The sequence below is a fragment of the Solanum stenotomum genome, chromosome 3, assembly GCF_019186545.1.
Source record: "Solanum stenotomum isolate F172 chromosome 3, ASM1918654v1, whole genome shotgun sequence".
In the NCBI taxonomy this organism is placed as follows: Eukaryota; Viridiplantae; Streptophyta; class Magnoliopsida; order Solanales; family Solanaceae; genus Solanum; species Solanum stenotomum.
The window spans coordinates 13,802,758-13,813,539 of NC_064284.1; the positions used below are offsets into that span (position 1 = coordinate 13,802,758).

General features: G+C 34.1%; 1 protein-coding gene across 2 annotated transcripts in view; it reads left to right on the forward strand.

Moving 5' to 3' along the window:
• Positions 1-9,992, forward strand: part of LOC125860935 (long chain base biosynthesis protein 2b) — a 45,450-nt gene extending 35,458 nt beyond the window's left edge. Inside the window, exons 1-12 of one of the 2 annotated variants that reach the window (XM_049540982.1) lie at positions 4,630-4,917; positions 5,013-5,078; positions 6,105-6,193; positions 6,695-6,840; positions 6,918-7,042; positions 7,115-7,208; positions 7,313-7,476; positions 7,672-7,833; positions 8,529-8,655; positions 8,778-8,944; positions 9,050-9,157; positions 9,701-9,992. In XM_049540982.1, coding sequence (XP_049396939.1) covers positions 4,792-4,917; positions 5,013-5,078; positions 6,105-6,193; positions 6,695-6,840; positions 6,918-7,042; positions 7,115-7,208; positions 7,313-7,476; positions 7,672-7,833; positions 8,529-8,655; positions 8,778-8,944; positions 9,050-9,157; positions 9,701-9,796 — 1,470 coding nt within the window. In that variant the 5' untranslated portion in view covers positions 4,630-4,791 and the 3' untranslated portion in view covers positions 9,797-9,992. Of the gene's footprint in view, positions 1-4,629; positions 4,918-5,012; positions 5,079-6,104; positions 6,194-6,694; positions 6,841-6,917; positions 7,043-7,114; positions 7,209-7,312; positions 7,477-7,671; positions 7,834-8,528; positions 8,656-8,777; positions 8,945-9,049; positions 9,158-9,700 lie in introns of those variants that run through there. The other variant, XM_049540983.1, reaches the window with a different exon arrangement.
• The last annotated feature ends 790 nt before the right edge of the window (positions 9,993-10,782 follow it).

Consider the following 10,782-nt stretch of genomic DNA (forward strand, 5'->3'; position numbering starts at 1 on the left):
GGGGGTGGGGGATGAAAAATAAAAATTTGAAATTGAAAGTATTTCTTAAAAACAAACTTTAAATTATTATTTTTTTGGGAGGGTGGGTGGGGTGAAAATAAAAATTTGAAATTGGAAATATTTTTTAAAACAAACTTTAAATTTTTTATTTATTTATTTTTTTTGGGGGGGGGGGGGGGTCGGGTGAGGGTTGGGTAAACAAATAAAAATAATTGAAGTTGAAAAATATTGTTTTTTAAATAAGCTTTAAATTTATTTTTTCAACAAAAAAATTGTAATTTGAAGTTGGAGGAAAGTTTTGGAAAATGTTCCTTAATTTTTGAAGGGAAATCATTTTCCTTAAAATTGAGGAAAATGAGTTGATTTGAAAAACATTTTACTCAACCAAACATGAAAAAATTGGAAAAATTCATAACAAACACACCCCTTATCTCCACTATTGGGTTAAAATGAGGTTATTTTGTGATTACAATTACAAATTATTATTTTTTACGTTTTATATCAAATTAATAATCTCATCATTATATTATAATATAATACAACTCATCTTATCTTTAAAACTATTTATTTTAAATAAATATTTAAATTTTAAAATTTCTATCAAAATAACTTACTGTACTATTTAGATAGCTTCCCTCTGTTGTTTAGGCTGGAGTCATAAATTAAGTCCCATTGAAGTATCTTAAATTCTTAATTAAATGTGCACATTGTGGGGACATATCATATTTAGATAGAGCTATAAATAATTTGATTGGTTTTAGTTGTAGATGAAAGACCTATTGATGAATATTATTATGTGTTGTTTGTACTTAAAATATGAATTCATGCAACAATAAGAAATAAAAAATTGCTACTAATCAATTGAATGTTTAAGCAAATTATACGGCCATGACATTGATCACACGTGAATTATTGTAGTAGTTGAAACGGTTGCTTGTGAATTAGAAGTACACCCTATAATTATAATTATGATAAATATATGGTCTTATATACTGCGTTAAATTTATTTTTCTTAAGTAATTTCTTTTAATAAATAAAGGTAGATTGTTGTTTTATTTGTGAGAGAATTTAAATATGAGACACTATAATTGTATTTTATTTTTTTATGATCATGATTTGTGGTGCCTGAACCATCTTTCGTGCACTTCGATTAATTTTATGAGATATTTATCACCTTACTAAATTCGGATTGCGCACTGCAGGGCCCATTTGGGATGGCGCTCCCAACAGGATTTTCTCAATACCTAGGACTCGAACTCGAGACATTTGGTTAAGGGTGAAGCACTCTCATCAGTGCACCACAACCCATGTTGGTGCATTTGTTAGGTTGAAAGATAAGATGTCAATGTCTTCTCCAAAGCTCTTCGGTATACATGACATATGTATCCCAATTTGAGAGTACCGTGTTTAAATAAATATAAAAAAAGATATTAAGAGTTGTCTGTGTATAAATTAAATGTTCCAAGTGTACATATTTTTTCTTTTATTACCTTACGTGAATCTAATACACATACGTTTCGTTCCAATTTCTCTGAACACAAGTAATAAATAACTTTTTATTTTATTTATTGAGCTCCGTTAACAATTGAATTAAATCCAACCATATTAGTTGGTTAAACTTTAAATGCACTCGTATATTAAGAGGATCGTTACAAAAGAAAAGAAAAATTCAAGCACAAAAGTTCTATTTTATTCATGACGAAGAAGTGGAGCTCGTAGTTTTTTAAATGTAAAAAAATATCAGAAAAAATAGTTCCAATAACAAGGACATGTTTGGATATCCGATATGAAATCAGATTGATATAGACTCAAAGTTTTGTTAGGCCATATGATTTGAATTCTTAAATTGTATTTTTTCTATAATGAACGCTGAAAAATTCACAAGTTGTACAACATTTCTCTAATTCTTATATAACCTTCTTACCAGATTAGCAAACCATAGTTCATAAACAAAACATCAATTATCAAAATATCCGAAGGAACTATATTGACAAAACACATATATTTATGTTTCTTTTAAGATAAAAGACATAAAGTCACCACTGAAGTTGTCCTGAATTTTCAAAAAGACACGTTAACTTTGCGGACGTCCTATTACCCCACAAAAGTATTGAATATCTTTGTAAAAGGACCATTTTAACCCATTTTCTCATTATGTTTGTGAAACGCGCAGATGACACGCGTGAAAGTCTATTTTTGTTGCCAAAAACCAATTAAAAAGTGGCATGTATTGATTGTTTTCTTTATTAATTATTTACTTCATTTAAATGCATCATCTTCCCCGAAATGATAACAAATTGGCTGGTGGCTGCACTTTTTGGTATAATCATCCTTTGGAGACATGTTGTAGACGCTCTTTGGGTAGCTTCTAGTTCTATTTTGAATTCTGGGCTGTCGACAAGCCAACGGTATTGAAGAGAATACTAAACCAAGAGTGACATGTTTCTACGATAAAATTGGATCCTGAAAATGTCATATTCTCATGCACAATCAATCTTTTATACGGTGACTTTATGTACTATCTCAAGTAATTTTCTTAGCTAATTGCTCAGATTGAGAAAATATAATTGATTTGGATACTCTTCGTCCTTAAAACTCTTATCTGTCCATATGCATTTCACATAAGAAAAGTAAACCTACAATTCATTGTTTACTCAGGTAGTCCTCCAAGAATTTTGACCAAGAAATGTCAAAATTGAAGCAAATGATTTCCAACAATCGCTCTGATTGAAGAAAACGAAGAGACAAACTAAGAAATGGAAAACAAAAGAAAGAAAAAGTTTTCTCTTTTTGAAACGATTTGGGTCGGTTAATTTAAATTAAATTAAATTAATTAAAAACGTGAGCATCACGCGCGTGCTCACATGTGAGAAAATGGGTCAAAATGGTCCTTTTACAAAGATATCTAATACTTTTGTGGGGGAATAGGACGCTAGCAAAGTTAAACTGACTTTTTGAAAATCCGATATAACTTCAATAGTGTGTTTGTCTTTTCTCTTCTTTTAATTTATCAATAAATATTTACAATTACAAACTTTCAGATACATATTTTTTTTATGTAAATCAACTGGTCAATCATAACAATTAGAGCTATCAAAAAAAGTTGGCCCAGCCCCACCCGGTCCAAGCCCCACCCAGCCTAAGCCTCGCGGGGCAAGGAATTTGAAGGGCTAGGGCAGGCTGGCACTTCATTTGGAAGGGCCCGCAAATGCTCAACCCAACCTTAGAAGGGCCGAGGGTTGGGGCAGGCTAGCCTTTTTTTTTCTTTTTAAACTTATAATTCTATAACATCAAGAAAATGAGAAGATTTTCAATTCAAATATGGCAAACAATAGTGTTGTTTTAATAACACTAGCAAAAAGTCTAGTGTAATTAGCATGTATCTCGCATACCAGATACGCGATAGAGATAAGAGAGTGACAAGCAAGATTAGAGAGAGGCGAGGGCGCGAGATTCGTCTATGCATCTTATATACATGCAAATCTACTTTGATAAAGTGTATCTAGAACATATTAACCTAATTTTGAGTCCATATATTTCGAGATATATATATCTGGACGTATCAAAATTTGGTAAGATTCATAATATTACAACATAGCGTGTATTTAAGTAATTAGATTATATATTAGTGAGATTATTGTAAGTTATTCTTAAATAAAAAGTTTTGGCTCAAGGGCTGACCCTAATCAAGCCTCAAGGGCAAAGGGTTTATATGGAACGGGCTTATAAGCCCTAGTTTTAAAAGGACTTGAAAAATTCTATCCCAACTCTATCCTAATAACGGGTTGGATTGAGTCGGCCTCATAGGCTAAGCCCATTTGATGGCTCTAATAACAATGACTAGTTATCTTTTAATACAATACTTCCACATGGTACAACCAATTTTCTTCACACCAGATATGGATCTATTTTTATAAAAATTCAAAAGATGTTTTTTTTCTTTTTTAAATAAAATAAAAATAAACTTATAAATCAATTATATACATATATTAAGAAAAAGCTTAAAATTATGGTTTAAAATTCTAAATCATTGTTTTAGAAATTTTTATAACATGAAATCAGTATTACGTATTCAAATACTAATTTTAAATTATAACATATCCAAATGCACGCTAAAACATGACACGATTTAAACAGCGACAAGGGAAAATCAAGAGCAAATTGGCTGTCAACTTGATATTTAAGTTTTTTTTGATACCAAGGGACCCGTTGTCGTTGCTTCATATGCATACACCCAAATTTGAAACACAACATTCAATATTGGTGGGCTTTGAATTTCCTTTTCCTTTTTTTTCCTTCACAATACATTTTTCGTCCGGTGTTTGATATTTATAATTGGATAGATAAAATTTGGATTTGAACCAATATGATTATACTCAAATTTGCGCCGAAAAATCACTAAAATTTGAAACGTATGAAAAAGTATTTATGACTGCACCACGATTTTCCTTTCCATTGCTTAGACCAATAAAAAATGAAGGTACAATCATCAGAGCAAAACGTACTACTAGTACTTTTAGAACAGTCTATAAATTTTCCGAAAAGCACGAGTCAAACATTCCCTCGTTTTTGAATAATCAAAAGAGCAAATTTCACAGGAAAAAAGGAAAAAAAAAAATTAGAGGGGGATTGGATTTTGTCAAAACCCAATCCTCTCCCTCCCTTGTTCAAGCTCCCGCCCCCCTCCTCCTCGTCCCTTCTCCACTCTCTCTCTCCCCTCTCTTTCTCTCTCTTCTCTGATCAGAGATCTCGGATTCTGCTTCTTCAGATCCGATCTACACCGGTCCAAAAATGATCACCATTCCATACTTGACCGCCTTGACAACCTACTTCAGCTATGGATTGCTCTTCGCATTCGGTCAATTCCGTGAGTTCTTCAGGAAGATCTTTGATTGGTGGCGTGGCAACAATCTTCAGGTATTACTTTCTCCACCTCTGCTTCGTCATGTTTGATTCTGAGAATGAGCTTGAATTTTGATGTATTTTTTTAAAAATTATTGCTTGAATATTAGGGATATGCTCCGATCTGCTTAGGACTTGAAGATTTCTATATCCGTCGGTTGTATCTTCGCATTCAGGTAACTTCTCCTGATTCCAGACTTTTTTAGGATACTTTCTATGCATTATACTTATATTTCTTTATCTGTTTGTGTGAATGTTATGTGATTTAGAGAAGGAAATGAAGCTGAAATTTGGTTAGCTGTTAATTATGAGAAGAGCATGTGTAGCATATTTTTAGAACGTGTTTGCTTGCTTGTTGCCTTCTGTGCTGTTATTATGTGTTTCCACTTATTCAAATTTAAGCAAGTATCTTGTAATAAGAAGGGTGATTATTTGGGAGACCCAAACATACTTCGCTAATGGCTGCGTTACACCTTTCTATTTGTTCTTTCTGAAGCTTTTCAAGTTTGCTTATGTGACAAACTGAATAAAAATATTTTGAGGTTGCTTTGTTCACTCAAATGATCAGTATGTAAGATTTTTAAATTAAATATGTGCCATTATTAGGGACTAATTTTACATGGAAAAGTTTGGTTATGCTACGAAAAGTTGAGTTACTTTACCTACTATTCACCTAGCAAAGAGGAAACAATAAAGTCCAGATGTCCAGTCATCTAGCCCCTTAGTGAAATAGAGAAGATGCACAAGTCGATTGGGATGAAATTCAGATATCAGCTACCAAACAGATCAGCATCTATTTGCAGGGACTTATCAAGAAAAGGAAACAGTAGAAGGTGGGATTGTATGCGCTTTTGTCTGAAAAGGAAGACATGAAGTTTATTTCCCTTAGAGCTAGAGAATATTTAGGTTTTAGTATCCATATGTAAAAGAGAGGATGGCTTTATAAGTAAAACAGGAGGACTTCATAAAGTAAATGAGGTTGAAAGCTTCTTTATCAGTGTACTTTCTATTGGTGTGTATCAATCTGAATTGCTCTGTGCTTTATATCTTGAGTTCTTTTATTTCTAAGAAACCTTAATTATTGGTATCCATGCATCCAAGAGAAAAAAGTAAATTCTTTACCAAAAGTTAGCTGCTGATTATTCATTGCTGTGCAAGCATTAGTTTTTGGTTCATATACTTTATGCCATCATTACTTGTAGGATTGCTTTGGACGGCCAATATGTAGTCCTCCTGATGCTTGGTTTGATGTGGTGGAGCGTTTGTCCAATGATAATAACAAGACACTAAAGTGAGTATGGGTCTTTCAGTTCAATTAATTTTATTTTGATATTCTGTAAATTTTCTCCTCGGTATTGTAATTTCTCCCATTGTCTTTTCAATACTACAATTAGAGAACTATGAAGGTAAAGTTACTTTGGCTTCTCTGGTCACTGGTCCTGTAGGGCTACTTGTCTGTTTTTTGTATACTCCCTCCGTTTCAAAAAGAACGTCCTAATTTGACTTGGAATGGAGTTTAAGAAAAGAAAGAAGACTTTTTAACCTTGTGGTTCTAAATTAAAGTTATGTCAAATGTACCACTTGTGGCCTTAAACATGCCATGTGAAAAGTTGAAGTTAAAGTGTTGCCCAAAAAATAAAGGGGTCATTCTTTTTTAAATAGACTAGAAAGGAAATGAGGCCATTCTTTTTGAAACAGAGGGAGTATTATATCCAAACTATTACCAACAGTTTTGGAGAAGTTGATGTTTCTGTACTTACTTTTATATTCCATGTACTCGCACATTGTGCAGGCGGACCACTAAAGTTTCAAGGTGCCTAAACTTGGGTTCATATAATTACCTTGGTTTTGCTGCATCGGATGAATATTGTACACCTCGTGTCATTGAGTCTTTGAAAAAGTATTCTGCGAGCACTTGCAGTGCCCGTGTTGATGGAGGTAAGCATGATTTTGTGGAAGTTGCGGCTGTATCTCCCTGAGTAGGAAACTCTGTTTCTAAAATTTTGTCATCTCAGGTACCACAAGCATCCATATGGAATTGGAAGAATGTGTGGCTAATTTTGTTGGCAAGCCAGCTGCTATTGTCACAGGCATGGGTTACGTAACAAATTCAGCCATACTTCCTGTCTTGATCGGAAAGGTACAAATAGTTTGTAAAATTTATTCATGTTTTATTTGCGGTACATTTATCTTTTAATTTGGTCATTTACAGGGAGGTTTGATTATCAGTGATTCTCTCAACCACAACTCTATTGTAAATGGTGCTCGAGGGTCTGGAGCTACTATTCGTGTTTTTCAACATAACAGTAAATTTCTGCAACTTGGGCTTTGTCCTTTCAGCCATACCATGTGTCTATGGTGAGTTCATCTGATTTCTTATTGAAGCTTTGCTTTGCCCTCAATTCTGTAGCACCTTCTCACTTGGAGAAGGTTTTGAGAGAACATATTGCTGAGGGACAACCCAGAACACACAGGCCGTGGAAGAAGATAATTGTTATAGTGGAGGGCATATACAGCATGGAAGGGGAGCTATGTCAGCTTCCAGAGATTGTCGCCATATGCAAGAAATACAAGGTTGTGCACAGTATAACTATGGGTTTGATCATCATTAATTATTCTAAGAGCTAGGTTCTATTTCTTCATTGTCTCAACTTTTACCAAGCTCTCGTTTATTTGGGGACTAATTTCTTTTCTTATGCCTTGCGAGACTCCAATAGGTTTAATTTTCTCATGCATCTTTGTCTGGGTTGTATTTTTACCTCATTTCAGGCATATGTTTATTTGGATGAGGCACACAGCATTGGAGCTGTTGGAAAAACAGGAAGGGGAGTCTGTGAGCTCTTGGGAGTTGACACAGCTGATGTGGACATTATGATGGGAACTTTCACAAAATCATTTGGTTCATGCGGGGGTTATATTGCTGGATCTAAAGTATGTTTCTTCAGTGGCATTCTTATAATGGTGCTAGCTGACTTTGTTTCTCATTGTCTATAGATAAAGTCTTTGTTGAAGTGCATGGCAGTATGACAAATATGGTGGAATAGTGAAATCAAAGTGACATTCATACACTACTTTTACAGTGTCAGACAGTTGTGTCATTAGTCCAATCTGTAAACTATTGACACTTCTGCAGACGCACTTCATCTTAGTGAAAGATTCAAAGGGGAAACAATGAGATTATTATCTTTCAGATTTTAATTTTAGTGAATTGACAACTGTCTTTTGTTCTTTATCCCCAAAACAGAGTAGAAAAAGAAGAAGAAAGCATCTGTCTTTTGTTTTCTGTTTGAATTCCATGTAGTCTTTAGCTGGTATTGAATTCCCTTTACATGTTTCTTGGAGGCCTGGATCTGTTGGAGATTATCTTCATCGGTTGTTCTTTTTTATATTGTTTTCCAGTCTTATCCAGAAAACCTAACTTTTAACAAGTGAACTATGTTTATCTTTGCCTTATCCAGAAAAAACAAAAAACAAGTGAAACTATGTCAAACTTAGCAACCTAATTTGATGCTAAACATTCCAGTGATGCAGATATGTCTTAACTTTGTGTTTGTGAGCCTTTAGCCCTTAGGTTAATGTGATGTTATTTTATAATTGTTGATTTTGACATTTAACAACAACTGCAGGAACTTATTGAATATTTGAAGTATTCTTGCCCAGCTCATCTGTATGCCACATCAATATCACCTCCAGCTGCCCAACAAATCATTTCTGCTATCAAGGTTATACTTGGTGAAGATGGTACTAGTAGAGGTCAGAACTTTGACTTTCAAAATTCGCTCCTAGTTAGCAGCTTGTGATAATTCTAATGGCATCTGGACCACTGGGATTGTAAAAATTGTGTACTCATCATAAGAACTACTTTGTTATTGTAGGAGCTCAGAAGCTGGCTCGCATTCGTGAAAATAGCAATTTTTTCCGATCAGAACTACAGAAGATGGGTTTTGAGGTCCTTGGGGACAATGATTCTCCTGTGATGCCCATCATGATCTACAATCCTGCAAAAATACCTGCCTTTTCACGGGAGTGTCTCAAACAGAATGTACAATTTCTTGTCATTTCAGGCTCAGTTTTTAGTATATTGGCAATTGTTTAAATTTACCAGTAGATCTTATCTTGGAATTTACTTCGTTTACTGTTATTATAGGTGGCCGTAGTGATAGTTGGTTTTCCAGCAACCCCTTTACTTTTGGCCAGAGCACGCATATGTATTTCTGCAGCTCACTCACGGGAAGATCTTAACATAGCACTGGAGGTTAGACCTTAAATTCCTTTTGTCATTTCTGATGAGCAAATTCTCGTGTCTTCTACTCTCACTATGTCAACACTAATTGCACTCAGGATAACCTTTTGCATAACCTTAGATTGATGAGTTATCAGTTATCACTTTGTCACTTGCACTTACAATATTTCTTTCATGGAGTTGTCCTTGTAATCTTTTTAATGTAGACAGTTTGAACTAAAACATTGCCCACATAATTTAGTGCTAAATGATGAGGTAATTATTCTTTCATCCATACTCCTTTTACAAGGAGCTGCTAGGTTTGAGCTATAGTGTGAAACATCAACCTTCCTATACTCATCTTTTTTTGATTAGTTGGTCAATAGCTGAGATCCTATTTTTGATGATCGAGGACATTTTACTGTGATCCTCGTATGCATGGATGACATATTTAGATATCTCAGTTAATAAATTTTGTAATAGAGAACATAACCATATCAGGCCATGGAGTATCAATATCAAAAAATTTCCATATGAGCATACTGATAGCTAATTACAAGTTGTTGCCTTTATCAGGTTATCAGCAAAGTTGGTGATCTAACTGGAATAAAATACTTCCCTGCCGAGCCCCAGAAACAGCAGGTAGAAGAAAACAGAGTCAAGCTGGAATGAGTACTCTAGTTTTATTTTAGTTCTCCGAAGGAGGGTTCTGAGCTGTTGTTTATTCTTCATGTATGATTTTGAAATCCTTTGGATATGATGTGTGGAAATTTTGTTGTTTCCTTGTACAGAAAGTTGTAACTTATTAATTGAGATAGTCTTACGTTTTTTGACCTTAATGTAAAGCACTGTCTAATATTTCTTGAAAGGCTGATGAACTGTGAATAGTGGAGATTTTGTTGGATTGGTCAAAGAAATTGACGACTGGTTGCTGGTATTGATATGGGGTTAATCAGGTGGTCCTCTTTGCATTATAATTCCACCAATTTGGGAGTAAACGCCGGTCATTTATTTGACGGCTCTACTAGTTTTGACTCATAGTTGAAAATCTTATCGTGAAATGTAGGTTTTGTTACAGAATTAATGGTCAGAAACTTGCCTTAATCTCTTTCGAGATCAAGGTTCTTAGAGAGGTGAAGGCACCCATCTCACAAAAACTAGTTTTATAAAACTCGCGCTCCACTAAGTGTATAGATTGAGATCCAGTAGAAGTGGGAGTATCGAACACAAAATGGAGAAAAAAAAGCTAAATCCGTCCAACTAATGATCTCAAAGAAAAAAGAAATACTAATGTTATGGGAAAGATCTAATCACTAATTACAGCGACATAATGACGGTAGTTTAATCTGGAAGAGTTAATGATTAATTAGAAGTAAAAACTGGTGGAGACAAAAACTCATTTGGTAATTTTGTTTGTTGAAGCAGTAATAGATAAGAGTTACTTGTAAGAAAAGGTGTACACAATTTGATTCTGATATCATTATTTTATAAAAATAAAATTATTTGACAGTATTGAAGATTTTCAGATAAGGCGGAGATAGAGAGAGGCAAAAAGACGAAACAAGAAGGGCGACAAGAGCGATATTGCCAATTCGTTTACTCTCTTTTGTATTTTTGCTAGAGACTTTGTTCTTTGATTTTCTTTCTCTTGACTGGAG